Source organism: Watersipora subatra, chromosome 10, assembly GCF_963576615.1.
Source record: "Watersipora subatra chromosome 10, tzWatSuba1.1, whole genome shotgun sequence".
NCBI lineage: Eukaryota > Metazoa > Bryozoa > Gymnolaemata > Cheilostomatida > Watersiporidae > Watersipora > Watersipora subatra.
The window spans coordinates 1712740-1731589 of record NC_088717.1 but is presented as its reverse complement, the minus strand read 5'-3'; the positions used below and the strand labels follow the sequence as shown (position 1 = coordinate 1731589).

Below are 18850 nucleotides of genomic sequence, written 5' to 3'. Positions count from 1 at the left end.
CAGATAGAACTTTGCCCTTAGTTTTACTCACAATTTTCTTGTTATAATTCATGTTGCTACTGTAAGATAACTCCCAAAACTGAGAGAACTAGGAATGACTGTACAATGAGTCGCAATGCGAACTTGAAATAGAACAACATTCAGGAATTCAACCATATTACAATTGCTTGCATTATAGTAGTTATCAGTAGTTGTGATCAACCTCCTATACAATTCTGTCTGATTGGCTGTTCTGAAGTGTGATCATTACAAGCTATGTGTGTAATACTTTAATACAAATGTGAGATGTTTCTTGAATGATTGTGTGATAGACTCTAAACTTATGTAGCTGAATTGCTTGAGGTGTGCCTTGCTGGTAATCAATATATTATTCAAAGAAATTCCCGTTTCTAAGACTATTAATTTAATTCTAGTTAGAGGAAACTATGGATCGTTTGATAGGGAGTCCCTTTTGGTTTTCTGCTATAATACACAACTCTTTGTAAAAGTTTTTTCTAGTATTCCATTATATTTCCTAAAAGGACTTATTCGTGTTGCACCATTTCGACGATGCATGCTTGTGCTATTTTTTTAAATAAAAATTTTAACAAATGGTTTCTACGTTTTGTTTATAAAACTTTAATGCATTTTGTGATTCTTAAAATATCGTTTTGTTTGTCGAAGTATTCAGTAGATGTATTGTCCTGTAGTTCTATGTCAATTAGTATATCATTGCTTACACACGTAACAACTCATATGAGTGACAGCTCAGCTAATTCCTAGTAACTTTGTTTGCTGTTTCTTTAAGTTGAAGTTTGGAGGGAAGAAAGGAAAGAGGGAAAGCAAGGTGAAGTCTAATTATGAAGTCCCGGGAGCTGATGATGCAGACCTCCAAAAGCAGATTAAGGAGATGTCTGACAGAGAGGTGAGCTCATTTGTTTGGACTTATTGTTGTTTCATCGAATAAATTCCGACTTGAGTGGCGTGTAGTAGGACAGAGCCCTTCAAATGTCTCAATTTGTGTGGTTTCAGTTTTATGGAAGTAAAACAGCGACTGAAGTACCTTGGCTAGGGCTAGTTTTACATTTGTACCAAAGGGAATGATTTAGTGATAGCGGAGAGAGTTTCCATTCCTATACCTCCCTGTACTTCAATAGCTGTATGTTACTCAGCGCTGTTCAAAGAAGACTGATTGCTCTCTCACTCTTTATCATTACAGTCAAACCTACTGCAATCTCTCACTCTTTATCATTACAGTCAAACCTACTGCACTCTCTCACTCTTTATCATTACAGTCAAACCTACTGCACTCTCTCTCCTTCTTTATTATTGCAGTGAAACCTACTGCACTCTTTCACTCTCTACCATTACAGTCAAACCTACTGCACTCTTTCACTCTTCATCATTACAGCCAGCCTACACTTATCATCACTTCTACTTGTGAATTTTGCAAGTAAAAGTAAACCAGCTAACAAAGATTTACAATGAATAGTAACGATAATGCCAGCATATAAATTAAGTTGAATTCAAGTATTTCTAGGACAGGTTTGAATAAGTTATGTCACATATTATTGTAATTGTCTGCATCACCGTAACTATACATTGTCGAGTCTACACGTCTGTTCATATGTCACTAAGTCTACACGTCTGTTCATATGTCACTAAGTCTACACGTCTGTTCATATGTAACTAAGTCTACACGTCTATTCATATGTCACTAAGTCTACACGTCTGTTCATATGTCACTAAGTCTACACGTCTGTTCATATGTCACTAAGGTAAACTAACAATAATAACCTCTGTTACTAATTGTTACTCTATATATTTAGCCTTGACATTGTTTTAGATAATGTTATATGTAGTTATCTGAAGATTTCATCATTTTTGATGGCGCTTAAACGAATTAAACAAAATAAACAAAATACAATGTATGACTATGAAAACATCTGTTCTGACATACATGTACAACGATTTTCACATAGGAAGCAATTTTTGGAATTGATCAACTTTTTATGTTTAGGTTCAATTCTGCTAGGAATAAAAGTAGTGCATCTTTCAGTTTGAGATAAGTTGTTGTTTGGCTATTGAACTTTCAGTAGTCTCGCGGTTATTGATCACAATTGATTATTGATCATGATTGATTATTGATCACAGTCAATCATCACACTCGATTGCATGGGCTTGATGCTTTAGTAAAGGTCACTTAAGGTATTCAAACGTTTTAATTTTCTGTGATAAAGGAAGGCAAATATTTTTTGTAGTATCAGCGTTTGGGTGTTGAGATCTTATTGCTGTTCATAAAATGAGCTTCAACTCTGCTCCATTTCTATCTGAGTGTTGCGCCTTAGCCTAAGTTGAGCTGGAAGGTCTTGGATTTCTGAGACCTTCTGATTGACCTCATATTAGTTGATAGCTGACCTGCCAGCTGTCTGCAGGTGGTACTGGTCTGTATGCAATCAGGAAAACGTTTTATTCAATGGCAGGTTGAAGAAAGGTTTGAGGAAATGCTTACTGACATGAACTTAATGGACGAGGCAAAAAGAGCCCCACTCAGGAAGAAACCCATGGGAGAGAAGCGCACAATGCTTGCCATGCAGTACAGGGGTGCTGCCATACAGGTGAATAGTTTGCAGTACAGGGGTGCTGCCATACAAGTGAGTAGTATGTAGTACAGGGGTGCTGCCATACAAATGAGTAGTATGTAGTACAGGGGTGCTGCCATACAAATGAGTAGTATGTAGTACAGGGGTGCTGCCATACAAATGAGTAGTATGTAGTACAGGGGTGCTGCCATACAAATGAGTAGTATGTAGTACAGGGGTGCTGCCATACAAATGAGTAGTATGTAGTACAGGGGTGCTGCCATACAAATGAGTAGTATGTAGTACAGGGGTGCTGCCATACAGGTGAGTAGTATGTAGTACTGGGGTGCTGCCATACAAGTGAGTAGTATGTAGTACTGGGGTGCTGCCATACAGGTGAGTAGTATGTAGTACAGGGGTGCTGCCATACAAGTGAGTAGTATGTAGTACAGGGGTGCTGCCATACAAGTGAGTAGTATGTAGTACAGGGTGCTGCCATACAAGTGAGTAGCAAGTAATAGTGTGTGGTTTATTATTTTTACTGTTTTAAAACTTCCACATCCTCTCCACTGATACCAATGAAACTGCAGTGTTTCAAAAGCATTACAATACAAAATTATTATGCTAGAAGTTACTGCGAGTACCAAAAAATATTGAATCAATTTTACAATTGGACAATGTATGTCAGGAAAGACATATGTTGGAGTCATAAGTAGAAGTTTGGCCGTACTATCAAATACTTGACTATTTGAGCACATTTTCTTGATGTTAGAGTTGTCTTCTAAACTTACAATTGCTCCCTGCTCTGTCTCGTTGTAGAAAAGTAGTGCTAACATAGAAAACCCAGCCTCATTCGTGCATGAGTTGACCAATAGAGACCTGACAAGTAAGCAGCGGTTCGAGCTGATGACCCAGCTGAGAGTTTCCCTGACTAGCAACACCGTAACCTGGGTCATGGAATTTGGTAAAGACGGTTTAGAATCAATTCTTGACAACCTCAACACTTGTCTCCAGGCGTGAGTTTCTTACTTTTGTCTATTAGCTGTAAACAATCGGAGGTCTTCTCACACGCTCTGTCCGCTCGAGTCTTAATCTTTTAAGCCTTGACTGATTTTTTTTGATTCCGGTGTACATGGCGGCCTAATGAATATAGTAAATGTAAATTAGTTGGGAGGTGTTAGATTCTGCCCATCAATCACTCTAGTTCATCTGGGAGACTATATTTATCATGTTGTCAGGTTTACTGATCTCATAACAATAATTAGCCACTTTTGATCTGATTAATCATTTTTCATGACAATGCGCTACTAGTCCAACATCTGTTTTCATGGAACAAGTAATATTTCTATAAATATAATATATCAAAGGTAGTAGCAATAGCCGTCAGCTTAACTATGGTAGTTGGTGTTGATTATTCTATCTGAGAGACAGTTAACTATGAGTGTCCTGGCGGCTCAGTATGCGTTACTAGCAAATGAGACATTATGGTATAACTGCAATGCTTAATGTTATATTGCCTTTCTCTTGTGTTCAGGACTAAATGGCACGAGGCTATGCTTCGGTAAGAGAACATTTTCTGCTCGTGACATTTGCTTGTTTTTACTGTTGCTTTTGGCTGTAATTCATTGCTATATGCAGTGGTAAACACGTGAGAGTTATTAGTATTTAATATTATCTTATTCTGTGTTTAGCAGGTTATATAGTTTTGAGTGCGTATTTGAGCATACAAGTCTGATCATGGTATTGTCAATCCTAGGAAGATTCCTAGCACCAAGGTTGTATTAAATATTAAATTGATACTCATTTTGTCCTGATTTCAAGTATGTAAAACAGGTAGTTGTAAAATTATGCTTTTAAATTATCATGTTGGCTGAATTCTGAACATTGCATTGTTTAATGGTTGAAGATAACAACTAGTACACTCAGTTGTACACACTAGTACACTCAGTTGTACACACTAGTACACTCAGTACACAATTCGTGACACCACATACATTTTACTTTTGTTCATTTCAAGTCATGCATGCATATCGGACTTGAACAGCTTCTCCATAAAGCTCATTACATAGTAACTCAAGGAATAACTAGCCAATTAACACTTTATCAGATTTGTCCGCTAATGTATTTCTCCGATAGTCACATAAAGTTATCACTGTTTGCGCAGAACGTCTGAGAGGAAGAGCGCTACCGAATGTGTTCGATGTCTCAAGGCCTTCACCAACAGTAAGTACGGCCTCAAGCTCGTGCTTGGCCATGAGACCGCACTTACTATACTCGCTCGAGCTATAGACATCAGGGATGAAGTTACAATGTTGGAGACAGTAAAGTTGATGGCTGCTGTGTGTCTAGTGCCACCACTTGGGTAAGTATATCTCAGGTCAGATGAGTTAGTGCTTTTACAGGTCTGATGAAGGCATTTGGTAATCAATTTACCAGCAAGCTTTTAGTAAAGTTAGATAAGAATTCTCCGGAAGCTTGCATACTGCTTTTAGAATATTGGCGTAGCGATGTCTTCTAATCGCCATCTCAATGGGGAACTGACCTTGTGAGCTCATTGAATCTTGTCTGACCTGTACAAACTCTACATATTTGATTTAGACATTTTGAAACTTAGTATTGCAGGTATTTAGAGTCTGGTTAGTTCTTCCTCCTACGCGTGTCACAGTAATACTTGAAATGACCAATGTCGATGAGTTTTATGTTGTGTGACAGGCATAGCAAGGTGCTTGAAGGCATTACAGACTTAAATGAACTCCGACAGAATGATGAGCGATTTGCAGCCATTGTCAAAGGAATGACTCACAACAATATCAACATGCGGGTAGCATGCTTGCAGCTTACCAATGCTATCATATCTACTCCAGACGATCTTGATTTCAGAATACACCTGCGAAATGAGTTTTGGCGAGCAGGCATCATTGACATTGTCGAGGTTAGTGCAGTTACTATTTGTCTTTGCTCTGCCTTTTATTTCCTTTTCTGTGTAGTGTAAGAGTTTGTTTAGAATGTTACAGCAAATTTTTCTGTTGTATTTACTGCCTTAGTTTAATTTTCATCAAATTTACGTCAAATCTTAATCAATTTAATAATCCTCACTACTCAAAGCCTACTGAAGCCGCATGACCATGCAAAAACGCTGTGCTGCATCACACTACGCGGCTGACAGAGCTAATTTAATTAATAAAAGATTATTGTCAAATGTTGGTCATTTGTTATTGGAAGACATACATGTAGTTGGTAAAATCCGCTTTATTGTCTTCCCTTTTATTTGCAGTCTCTTGAGAAGGATGAGAACGAAGCTGTGAAAGTGCAATCAAATATTCTACTTAGTCACAAAGACGATGATGCGGATGATTTCTCGCAGCGTACGGAAAATATCAGGGCGGAGTTTGATGACAGCGAGGACTGTTTTCATCTCATTTCGAACAGTATAGCTCACACAACAACGGAGTCCTATTTCCTGTCCATCCTGCAGCATCTCATGTATATTAGGGAGGACCCTTTTGTTAGGTGCGTCCTCAACCTACCGGCTTTGAAAAGTTATAAACTAGTTGTTGATCTTCGTAGTTTCTCGCATGGGTCTGTTAAAAAAGGTTTGGTATCACTTGATGTCAAAGGTTTGGTGTCACTTGATGTCAAAGGTTTGGTATCGCTTGATGTCAAAGGATTGGAGTCACTTGATGTCAAAGGTTTGGTGTCGTTTGATGTCAAAGGTTTGGTATCGCTTGGTGTCAAAGGATTGGTGTCACTTGATGTCAAAAATTTGGTATCGCTTGATGTCAAAGGTTTGGTGTCAGTCGATGTCAAAGGTTTGGTATCGCTTGATGTCAAAGGTTTGGTATCGCTTGATGTCGAAGGTTTGGTATCGCTTGATGTCAAAGGTTTGGTATCGCTTGATGTCAAAGGTTTGGTGTCAGTCGCTGTCAAAGGTTTGGTGTCAGTCGATGTCAAAGGTTTGGTGTCAGTCGATGTCAAAGGTTTGGTGTCAGTCGATGTCAAAGGTTTGGTGTCTCAGTTAACTAATACAACTGTTGTAGGTTACAGTACTATAAACTAATAGAGGAATGCATAACACAAATTGTTCTACACAAGAGTGGAGCGGATCCTGATTTTAGATACACAAAAAGATTTAATATTGATGTCGACCCACTCATTGGTAGGTGGTTGGAATTTCTTTTTCAAGACGGTAGACAAAGGGGTTGTTCATATGCAACTGATATTATCACATATCACCTCAGGCCTCTTTCACGTTAGAACACAATGATGGTGCTATTCTGTTTTATTATGCTGTTCATGGCAGTGTTTGCTCTGGCTAATAGGGTTATCTTATTCGTGTTGCAAAAAACCTAAGACGATGAGCGCTTTTTTTCCTACTAAGAAATTAGATTGTTAGCTGATTTTATGTTTGCTTTCAGTAAGGAGCCATCATCGACCTTGACTCTTTTTTAACCTTGCCACTAACATCATTTTTAGCTGCATACAATACAAACATAGAAACATTGTTTTACCTGATGTTAGCATTATCGTAGCAGAATGTTACACAGTGCAACGTTCTACTAGTTATATCGGATGAATATTCACAGAAGTTGAACCATACAGTCTGAATGTCTATATCGTGGAACACAAGTTGCTGATGTAACATCGTTGTGTTGCAGTCTGGATGGGGCCCGAGTGTCCTAATTGTGGTCCAATTTATCATATTGTATGCCTTGTTTATTTGTTTCTAAAATAACCTGTTTATTACTTGCACAAATTTAGCTAGGCTTGTGATAGGATTGGCTCCAGTCACTTTTTTAATGGTTTGAAAAAAATTGTATCTTAACTTGCCATCGCGATGTCTTACGTTAATTTACATTCAGTTCTGCCTAAAGACATTACCTTTTTTATTTAGGCCCCTCTTTTCACACATAAATACTTTCCAGTCACATCATAAAGCTAATGATCTTTTGCGCGACTTGTGAAGAGGTCTGACAAGTTTTTATGGAACTCGCGACACGCAAAAGTAGATGACATAATAGCTCTAGTCAAAATAGTTAAGCATGATTTCTGCCCATTTATGGTAGTTATCTGAAAGTGACCCACAGCCTCTTGGTTAGAGCTACATAAGGGTTTAGCAAACCATTTTGTTAGAAGATCATCTCTCGTGAAAGTCAGGCAAATTGTGGGCAACCTAAGATTTTAGTTTGAAAATGGATATAATGGGCTCAGCTGTGATGGCAGGCTAATATTGAAGTTAGTGTTGAAGTTATGGTCATTTATCTTTGTCCATCAGAAAGAATTATACAGGAATTTAGAAAATCTTATTTTACGCAAGCTCATAGTATAAATAAGCAATGGCTAGGTATGAGAGGAGATTTTTTGCTGAAAGTTTAGCATGTTTTCCATGAAAAATTGCAGAATTTCCAAAGATGAGGATCTGGAGTGCTTTAAATTATGTTTGCTGAACACAGCGTTTATGGATGTACCAGTTATTAGGTTTCTGAAAATATTCCTAGCTTTAAAAATAGAGATATTAACCGTCCTTGCGTGTGGCTGTAGCCAGGTGTTACTCTGTAATGTTATGCTTGTGGCTACAGGCAACATAATGGAGAAGACCAAGGAAGAGGGAATACGAGGTGGGGTGGAGAGAGGAAAGTTGGAGGAAGCTCTTACTGCTAAGCAGGAGTCTGAGGCTAAAGTCTCGGCCTTAGAGCTTAAAAATAGGGAATTGAGTATGGACTTGGCGGATCTTAAAAAGAAGGTGAATTACATTCCTGTCTATTCATGTGTGCACTATATTATATGATAGAAACCTACTGTATCTCGTTATATTATAGAAACTTACTGTATCTCCTTTATATTATAGAAACTTACTGCATCTCGTTATATTATAGAAACTTACTGTATCTTGTTATATTATAGAAACTTAATGCATCTTGTTATATTATAAAAACTTACTGCATCTTGTTATATTATAGAAACTTACTGCATCTCGTTATATTATAGAAACTTACTGTATCTCCTTTAATTATAGAAACTTACTGTTTTTGTTATATTATAGAAACTTACTGTATCTCCTTTATATTATAGAAACTTACTGCATCTCGTTATATTATAGAAACTTACCGTATCTTGTTATATTATAGAAACTTACTGTATCTTGTTATATTATAGAAACTTACTGTATCTCTTTATATTATAGAAACTTATTGCATCTGTTTGTAAGAGTAAAATAGTCTACCAAGTGGCTACTAGCAGTATACTTGACTGGGGTACTTGTTATACTAATGTGCCTGGTAGTTAGTCAGTATACCTGGTAGCCAATGTACCTGGTAGTCAGTGTACCTGGTAGTCAGTCAGTATACCTGTTAGTCAGAGTTGAATGGCAGTATAGTCGTTAGTTAAAGGTTGACTTGCAACAAAATTCACATTAGAGTTATTTGGTATCAAAAGATTCACCGTGTCTTACTCTGTTGTGTTATGAGTGCCAAATGTTTGGAAATGTGATTACAAGCTCTTCAAAGCTTAAAAACGAAAAGCGGCCGTAGATTGGAATCTCTTTATTTCGATGACGTAACCACGAAATTTGGTTATCGTCTTGTCACGTATGTTCTCACGTGAATTGAAAGGCCAATACAAAGCTCAATATAAAACTTATCGTAGTACTAGTTTATGACAAACACTTCGGGTTTTACCGAAGACCCCGTATCAAATATAGATGCTCGCTACTTTACAGTTTTGTTTCGGCATTATTCAATCGTCAAGTCGTAACCTGATCATGTGACCCAATACTTTGCAAATAATTTTGGCAGCATTTTTCGATTATCACAGGTGACCAACAGGCTCGTCATGATTATCAGACAATGATATGTACTCCTTCAAGCTAAGGTTAAAAAGTTTAGCGATTTTTTATGGTAAGTTATAAGATATCAGTGCTAAAAGTGACAGCATTACAATGACGATAAAACAGACGCGTAAGAACAATAGACATAGTTTTATTGAATGCGTGAAGTATATTTGTGAAAATATTTTGACGAATAAGGTTGCAAGAAAGTGTAAACAGAAACCATCTTTCACAACTACATCACATTTGAGCCGTTTTGGAAAGGGAAACCAAACTACGGCGGTCTCGTGTGGCTGCGATTTTCTGTTCATTTTTGAGCTTTTAAGAGCTTGTAATCACCTTTCCACATTTTGCGCCTACAACACAACAGAGTAAGACATGGTGAATCTTTTCATATCAAATAACGGTAATGTGAATTTTGTTGCAAGTCAACCTTTAAACATTATGTCTGGTGATATGGCAGTATTTAATAGCTAGGTGAACCAGCGACTCAGCACACGGTAAGTATTTATTTCTTCTGTAGATGAATGACAGCATTGCTGCCTCTATCAGTGACTCACTCTCCCGTCCTGGTGGTAAGCCTTTCCATTCTCTTCAGTGCATTTCTTTCATTAGCTGGACTTTAAATCTGTACATGTCTCACATTTCAACCTTTAGCTCACAATGATATCTTGTTTACGAGGTTTGCTTATCACACCCACTCTTATTAGTGACTTATCTTGAAGGAGTTCCTCCGCCACCTGGAGGTATCCCACCACCACCTGGAGTTATTCCTCCACCACCTGGAGGTATCCCACCACCACCTGGAGGTATCCCACCACCACCACCACCCCCTGGAGGGATTCCCCCGCCACCACCTGGAGGTATTCCACCACCACCACCGCCCCCTGGAGGGATTCCCCCTCCACCACCTGGAATGGGTCCTCCTGCCCCTCCTCCGCCTCCCGGAATGGGTCCTCCTCCCCCTCCTCCACCTCCTGGAATGGGCCCACCACCTCCTCCTGGAATGGGGCCTCCTGGGCCACCACCTCCTCCTGGAATGGGGCCACCTGGCCCACCACCACCTGGCATGATGGGTTTTGCTGCAAGAAAACCTGCAAATGCTCTTCCTTCGTATATCAAGCCTAAAAAGAAGTATGTTCTGGAACAGCCTACAAAGCGTGCTAACTGGAATCCAGTAAGTCGAGAGCTTGTAGACCCGTTGTTCACCTCTAGTTTTGTTAGTATGCGGGGTTTCTACTTGTTCTTGCCATCTTTGTCTGGCACTATGTACGTCTGCTGCATAGAGTTATCCGCATAAGGCTCGTGGATGTGCTGTTTGGTCTAAACATCATGGTAGTCATTGTTACACTGTCTGGTCTAGATGTCATTGTTATACTGTCCGGTCTAGACATCAAGGTAGGCCTTGCGTAAATACTGTCTTATTCGAGGAGTCTCAAGGGTTAGCGATTACACAAGTAAGTACTGGGATATTGGAGGAGTCTCAAGGGTTAGCGGTTACACAAGTAAGTACTAGGATATTGGAGGAGTCTCAAGGGTTAGCGATTACACAAGTAAGTACTAGGATATTGGAGGAGTCTCAAGGTTTAGCGATTACACAAGTAAGTACTGGGATATTCGAGGAGTCTCAAGGGTTAGCGATTACACAAGTAAGTACTGGGATATTCGAGGAGTCTCAAGGTTTAGCGATTACACAAGTAAGTACTAGGATATTGGAGGAGTCTCAAGGGTTAGCGATTACACAAGTAAGTACTAGGATATTGGAGGAGTCTCAAGGGTTAGCGATTACACAAGTAAGTACTAGGATATTTATGGCGAGCGTTTTCTCCTTACACTCTTTACTTAGTAGTTGACTTGATTGTTTTTTGTTTTCTGTTTTCACTTGTCGGTCTATCATTACGGTACAACAGTCTTTTTAAATGCCAGTTTGCAAGCCACCTACATTAGCTTAATTATAGCGTAACTTGTCACTAGTCAGCAGGTGCTGAGATTGTTCAGGGTTTGTGAATTAATGTTTTTATGATTATCTGTGTTATTTCTCTAGATAAAACCTCAGGATGTGGGTGAAGATGCATTTTGGGCTCAGGCTAATGAAGAACGTCTGGGAGATGATGACATGTTTGCCACTTTGAATTCTCGATTCTCAAGTAAACCTCCTCCCAGTGAGTAGCATTCATATAGACCTCCATATTTTTCCCTCCATATTCTTCCCTCCGTGTTCTATTCTCCCTATTCTTCCACGTAACCATGTTACTAATAACTATGTAACCAGTAGCCACGTCTATTATTTGCATACAAGGGGAGTATATGAAAGTCAACCAATTGCTATTGAACTAACAACTGGTATATCAGTTGTTAGGTCACTCTGTTATAGTTTATTTCATTTGTTTTATTTCTATTTTGTTTATTGATTTTTTTAATTGTATTGCGCGAAAGTATTTGCTAATTCCTTTTGACACAAATAGCCAAGTTTCCATTTGGCAATCTGTCAAAGATTTTGTTATGTAATGGTAAAAATTTCCATAGAGTTTGATTGAAGCATAGGTATCATTCAATGCCATAACGGTGTTTGGCATCAAAGACGCGCATAGGTCCTAGTGTGATAGTAATTGCAATCTATGTCAGTCGAAGTACTACATCGATGAACTATATACAGTGCACCCTCAGGATACTATTTTAATCCGTTTTAGGGTTGGCATCGTATGGTGGAAAAATTGTATGGAGGGGTATAGAAACCATAGTAATTATATAATGCAAACAACCCCTGAAAATAATCATCAAGATTTTCATTCAAGTACTGGACAAATTAAAAATTAGGAACAAAATAGTATGTTAACCTTAGTAATTATAGTTACTTACAGTAACATTAGTGTATTTAGTATATTTATTGGAACGTTATGTATAAAATGGAACGTTACATTGTGTTATGTGCAGTACGTACCAAGAGAGTTATTACCTTCAAGACAAACGTACGTCTAACATGAACTTTGAATTCACCTCAAATAAGTTTAGCTTACTAAACAAGCACACACTTAGAGCTTAGTTTTAATATGTATTTTCAACTACTTACTGAATTTCAACTTTTTGACACTAAAGTTTTATCACTTATCAGTTTCTGGCTGCGTTTTTACTATAATTTCAGTCGACCTTATTAAAACTTTTTTCAACATAATTCGGCAAGAAAGCCCGAATGAGACTGTTTTCGTAATGAAATGAACTGTTGTTAGCAGATTGAAAGAAGTTGTCTGATCTCTGACTTTCTGTTCGAAGGGAAGGCAACTCCAACTTAGCAAATAGTTCTGATGGGAACGATTTAGTACCATTTTTCACACGAGGAATGCTGAACTGAGAGAAATCAGTCCTCGGGTCTAATTTAGGCATTGTAAAAATGTTTTTGGCGAACAGCATTGCGGCGTCTTTATTATTTCAACGTACGTAATAAGCACACCGACTGCCAAATTTGAACTCGGGCGAAAAGTTTGTTGAATTCATATGGTGAAATAAGATACACATAGTGAGGTGGAAAAATCATCATGTTCCACTTCGTAAGGTGAAAAAATCATATAACAGGGTAATGGTATCCTGAGGTTGCACTATACATACTTTGATCAACTATATTCATACATGGATTAACCAAATCTTTAATATGCTACCGGAGTTTAGTTGTTGAGAAAACAATTACTCATAGTTTGGTCAAACTTTTTTATTAGTAAATGTAAAACGAAAATGCGAACGCAGAAGTATAGTACATTCTTTGACAGTTGATAAGCCATTGTTGATGTGCAAAACAGCCTTGTCAGAGTAGCCCAGGAAGCATGATTCAAATACGTAAGCAACAAATGCTAATGGGCAGGTCGGTTTCCTTTACACACCGCTCTCACTTTAGTCTTGCAAGTTATAAGTTGTACTGACATTCTATTGGTGGGTGTGCAGTACTGGAATGTTCTAGCTGCATGGCAAGTCTGTGATGAATACATCTGTATTGAGCTGTTAGTTTTGTTAAAGATTTATGCATAATTTTAGGTGCTGCCAAGAACAAGACTGGTAACACATGTTGTGATTATTGATTATTGAATATAACATTTATAATATGCATATCTAGCCAATCCTTTCCAATTCTCATTCACTTCTACATATGATCAATTATTTTATTCCTTTTCAGTGTTGTTCCTCTTCAGTGTTGTTTACAGTTGTCTTGCAAGAGTGAAGTTTTCTTTTCTTCTGTTTCATGTGAAATTAACAAAGATCTTAGAGATGCAGCTGCATGAAAAATTACGTTTTGGGTGTTTCTTTTAACTGTTGAAAACTTCAACTTTTTCAGTTTCTCACAGCTTCCAATGCATGCAGGTTGCTATTTCTGCCTTCATGTGTAATTTTACCTTCACAGCCACGCTGCACTGCAAATTAAAAAAGTCCAACTGCAGGTGATTTTAGACCCGCTGGTCTTCTCAAATCGTATGCACGTGTCAGTTTATGCTCACCTCCTTCGCTTTATTACCAAGAGATGCACAGGCTTATGATCCAATTGATAACTTACCAACCTTTCTGCCTCACAACTCACAGGCTATGATTGTTGCACTTCCAGCCATTCTTCTAGAAAGGTCATGGCAACTATTCGTATGATTGCGAGGGACTGATACAAAGTGTTATTACCTACTTACCTGATTATTAATGTCCTTGACCTGACCCAACGAATGTCAGCAGTTGTCTTTCGACGTGTCAACCCCTGATCTTTACTTTTTCACTCCGTTACTGAGTTTTGGTAAAGGAGATGAGGGTCATCCAAGAAAGCGAGAAGCAGTCATTTCACTTGCTTTTCAAATAGCCATTTTTGACCTTACTTATGCTAACCGTATTTTCTACTCTGTTGTTGCTCTTATCAGAAAAAGTCGAGGAAGGTGATGCCTCGTCTGTTAAGAACTCGGAGGGCACCAAGAAGCCATCGAAGAAGAACAAGCAGCTGAGGATTCTGGATGGAAAGTCTGGACAAGGGCTCTCTATTCTGCTCGGCTCAGTAAGTCATCTTTGCTCTTGCACATTAGTCACTGAAGTATGAAGGTTAAGGTCAATATGTAATATTCCAGTCTAATCTTTTTCTGTCGATGGTTGATGGTAGCTTTAGGGGTGATGCAAGGGAGCGCTGGCTCACCGTTTCATCAAATGTCAATTTTTGTTACAATTTTATAAGGTCTGACAGTGTTATGTTATGACATTTTGCTGCGTACACAACTAGTAAACATGGAGACTTTTAAAACAACTGATTATGTTGAAGTTGTCATATCAACAGCGGAGAGACAACCTAATCTAGTCTAGTTTACCTCACATTGATCACAATGGTTGGCTATGCCAAACTTTTGTATCTCACACGGTATGTTGGGATAACTCCTAATATGGCCATATAATATAAGGTACGCACTTTTTGCAAGTATCACATCGTACGTAGTATGGTGGGGTAACTCCTTATGTGGACGTATTATTTACAGGTGTTATAAAAAATTCTTTTTACAGGTTTTATTTTATCGTGCATAGTATAGTGGGAAAACTCCAAATATATAGCCATATCATTCACAGCTGTTATAAAGTATCCGTTTTACAGGTATTATATCGTACATAGTATGTTGGGATAATGCCTAATATGATCATATCATTTATGGCTGTTTTACGCTGTCTTCTATCAGACATAGTGATTACTAATGGCAATTTAATGAGAAAGCTAATGACATTTAACTTACTATGATAGTCTAGACCTTGGATTTACTTTGATAGGCTAGACCTTGGACTTACTATGATAGTCTAGTCATTGGACTTACTATGATAGTCTATACCTTGTACTTACTATGATAGTCTATACCTTGTACTTACTATGATAGTCTAGACCTGGTACTTACTATGATAGTTTATACCCTGCACTTACTATGATAATCTAGTCCTTGGATTTACTATGATCGGCTAGACCTTGGACTTACTATGATAGTCTAGTCATTGGACTTACTATCATAGTCTAGGATTTTAACTTTAGCCTCGTCACTCAGTAGCTACAATGTTGTCTGGAAGTGCCTGTGTCTGTCCAGGAGGTTTTTAACAACCGAATAGCCAAAATTCTTGACGCGTTATCGTTATGCTTTATACCTAATTGCGTTTGAGCTGTGAAAATTAGAATGTCTTCATATAGTATCCTGACAGAAATATTAATATGCTGTCTAGTGTAAACTGTATTAATGATTGTCTTGCAGGTGATTCACACTATGTCAAAGGTAACTGATACGCTTAAGGCTATTGCTGTGTTAGTTGTTTTATATGACATTCTAATGGCTCTAAGGCTAGCTCTCAGGGACCATAGATGCGTGCTATCAGATGCGAAGCAGCAGGACAAGTTAAGAGAGATGCTGAGCTTATTTAATTCATGTTCTCCATTAAAGCCATTAATTTTAGACACAGAGTATGAATGCTACAGTATTCTTCTTCAATTAGCAAGGTGCTGTCAGGTACTATCAGGTGCTGTCAGGTACTATCAGGTGCTGTCAGGTACATGTTAATAACATGTCAAGTAGGTAATCTGAAAGTGGAAGGGCCAATATAAAACACCAAAAAAGCTACGGCTAAAAATGACAGGTTAATGTATTTCATTGCAAATATTATAGTAGTCAGTTTTATTTAGCATAAACATTGTATTGCAGGTAAAAGCTCCATATAAGGAATTACGCAGGAGAATCCTCGCTGTTGACGAGCAGCTTCTAACTCAAACTCTCATTGAGCAGCTTGTGAAAATTCTACCTGAAGCAAGTAAGTCTTTTTAGTACTTTCCTGCGTGGTCTTAAGACAACTGCAATACCGGACTGAGGCCTTCGGCCATACTGTGACATTCGGTGATGAAGCCATTTCCTGTTTGTGCAGGTGTGATGAAGAGTATTGGTGAACTAGAGGGGGAATTCGAAAATCTTGCCGAACCTGAGCAATTCTGTGTAGTTATGTCATCTGTTAAACGTCTCCATCCGCGTCTCAACTCTATTCTCTTCAAGATGAGATTCAACGATCTCGTTGATGATATTAAACCTGTATGTTGACTCTCAGTATCTAATTATTTCTTTTCGTATGTTTTGCTATCTTTACCCATTTATAAGAAGACTTGTCTCTGCTAAAACCTTGTGAAACGATATTTTTATCTCTTTTCAGGATATTGTGGCAGCGACAGCGGCCTGCGAAGAAGTAAAACAGAGTGGCAAGTTTAAGAAGCTTCTAGAACTCGTCTTGTTGATAGGCAACTACATGAACGCTGGATCAAAGAAAGAACAATCTATAGGTTTCGAGATGAACTTTCTCACTAAGGTAAGTGTGATGAGTCTACGAGCCTGTGTTCCAAGAGTTTTTACTTGTGATATTTAAATTCCTAGTAATACTATTGCTAGTTTTATTTCATTTACATAATTTACATAATCACGACAGATTTGCTAATGTAGAGAACTGGGCCTAGTAAGAGCTGTACAACTAGTAAGAGCTGTACAACTAGTAAGAGCTGTACAACTAGTAAGAGCTGTACAACTAGTAAGAGCTGTACAACTAGTAAGAGCTGTACAACTAGTAAGTGCTGTACAACTAGTAAGAGCTGTACAACTAGTAAGAGTTGTACAACTAGTAAGAGCTGTACAACTAGTAAGAGTTGTACAACTAGTAAGAGCTGTACAACTAATCTCTTTCTAATCCACACATGTGTTAACTCAATATTGGTGAACAGTTTTAAAACATCAGATTTTTCTTTTAATACGGTTTGAAGTAAATGAATTTCATAACTTTAAAGCTGCATGGTAACAGCTTGGTGTTAATTTACATGTACGTATTCCTTTATGATCCATCTCACTGTATGTTTCTTATTTGTCTCTTGTCAATTCATGATAAGTCAAGGAACATAACTCCTAGTTTCACTCATCCTACAGTTAGAAAACACCAAATCTCAAGACCAAAAACAGACACTCTTGCACTTTCTCGCGCAAATAGTGGAGGAGAAGTTTCCAGATGTTCTCGACTACGAGAATGAACTGATCCATGTGGATCAGGCTGCCAGAGGTAAACTTTAGATGTCCGTACAACCTTTCGTTTTTTAATTGTTTCAATTAATTCCTGATGTATCCTGGGACGACTATAGCCTTTACAGTCGAAAATCTGGTAATAAAATTATGTAATAAAGCTTACTTATCTTGCATGTTTAGATTGTGGCTCATGACATTTCTGGGCTTCTAGATTTTTGCTTTGTTAAATATGTTTCAAATGGTGTGATTACACAGCAGATGATGGTAGGATCACAAACTTTTTAGTGGTGTGATCAAATTTTGATTGGTGCAATCAAGAAGCTGTAGTTAATAGCATCATGTAGCTTCAAGTATCAGGGTTATAGTGGTGCTGGTGATAGTCCCACTACTGCTATTAGTAGGATCAGGTCCATGTTGACTGTAATCATATAGCATGGCTAGGCTATTTATAGAAGAATCTAACCATTAGTAGTGAGGTCTTCATTCTGATGTAGCTACGGTTACAGCCAGTAAGAGATGAATTTGTTGGTGCTTGCAGTTTCTGATGAAATCCTCGCTAAAAACATCTCTCAAATGTCAAAGTCTCTCAAGCAACTCGAGATTGACATTAAGAATGTTGAAAATCAAAAAGCTGATACGGCCGATCCTGATGACAAGTTTGCTCAAGTTATGTCAGCGTTTATTGATGAAGTAAGTGTGTCAGCGTTTATTGACGAAGTAAGTGTGTCAGTGTTTATTGATGAAGTAAGTGTGTCAGCGTTTATTGGCGAAGTGGTGAATACTGTCGTACAGTGTGCCTCTGATTTTTTATTAGTAGCGTAATGTTTCTTTGAGTTAATGCTATTGCAATAAAGAGGTTGCACATCGGTGTTTGACAAAGCTTAGGCTTTTATTGAAGAACAACTATCTTTTTCATTGGAATTCATAGGATGATTTCCCATGCAACGTCATTGCTGTGTCTCGGATTCAAATACAAAGGTCATGTGATTGCGAAGGCCATGTCATTTTATGTAATGAATGCATTGATGATGCGTCGGTCAACACAGTTTTTTTGCACACCTCCATTGAAGAACCTGTTTATGGACCATCTCTGGAGGTAGTTTCATTTCCATCAGTCAACAAACCATATCATGGAAAACTCTGCCCATAAGTTTTGTGCTAGTTAGTTGTCTGGTGACAGTATCATGGCTGGCGACTCTGGTCATACAACTGCTAGAATAGCCAATTAGAAAGAGCAGCATTTGAGTCCCACCAATTACAGATTTTAGTTTGGAAAGTTTTCCTTTGTTTCCAAATCAATATAATAATAATATCTAGCTCTGGTACCTTGATATTTACTATTACAAATACAGTGCACCCCTGGGTTACAATGTCTCTGTTATATGGTTTTTCACCTTATGTGGATTGTCACCTGGTTATCGATTAGTGGCACTTACGACGGG

At 38.1% G+C, this 18850-nt stretch overlaps 1 protein-coding gene across 4 annotated transcripts in view; it reads left to right on the top strand.

Moving 5' to 3' along the window:
• The window catches only part of LOC137406616 (protein diaphanous homolog 1-like), a 31037-nt gene that overhangs the window by 7531 nt on the left and 4656 nt on the right, over positions 1 to 18850 (top strand). For 2 of the 4 annotated variants that reach the window (XM_068093219.1, XM_068093217.1), the window contains 18 exons: positions 788 to 904; positions 2463 to 2597; positions 3381 to 3577; positions 4726 to 4923; positions 5274 to 5493; positions 5836 to 6071; positions 6599 to 6717; positions 8138 to 8301; positions 9908 to 9959; positions 10110 to 10561; positions 11429 to 11546; positions 13408 to 13428; positions 14268 to 14398; positions 16062 to 16167; positions 16279 to 16439; positions 16558 to 16710; positions 17316 to 17445; positions 17947 to 18098. In XM_068093219.1, coding sequence (XP_067949320.1) covers positions 788 to 904; positions 2463 to 2597; positions 3381 to 3577; positions 4726 to 4923; positions 5274 to 5493; positions 5836 to 6071; positions 6599 to 6717; positions 8138 to 8301; positions 9908 to 9959; positions 10110 to 10561; positions 11429 to 11546; positions 13408 to 13428; positions 14268 to 14398; positions 16062 to 16167; positions 16279 to 16439; positions 16558 to 16710; positions 17316 to 17445; positions 17947 to 18098 — 2862 coding nt within the window. Of the gene's footprint in view, positions 1 to 787; positions 905 to 2462; positions 2598 to 2872; positions 2886 to 3380; positions 3578 to 4725; positions 4924 to 5273; positions 5494 to 5835; positions 6072 to 6598; positions 6718 to 8137; positions 8302 to 9907; positions 9960 to 10109; positions 10562 to 11428; positions 11547 to 13407; positions 13429 to 14267; positions 14399 to 16061; positions 16168 to 16278; positions 16440 to 16557; positions 16711 to 17315; positions 17446 to 17946; positions 18099 to 18850 lie in introns of those variants that run through there. The other 2 variants (XM_068093218.1, XM_068093220.1) reach the window with 2 other exon arrangements.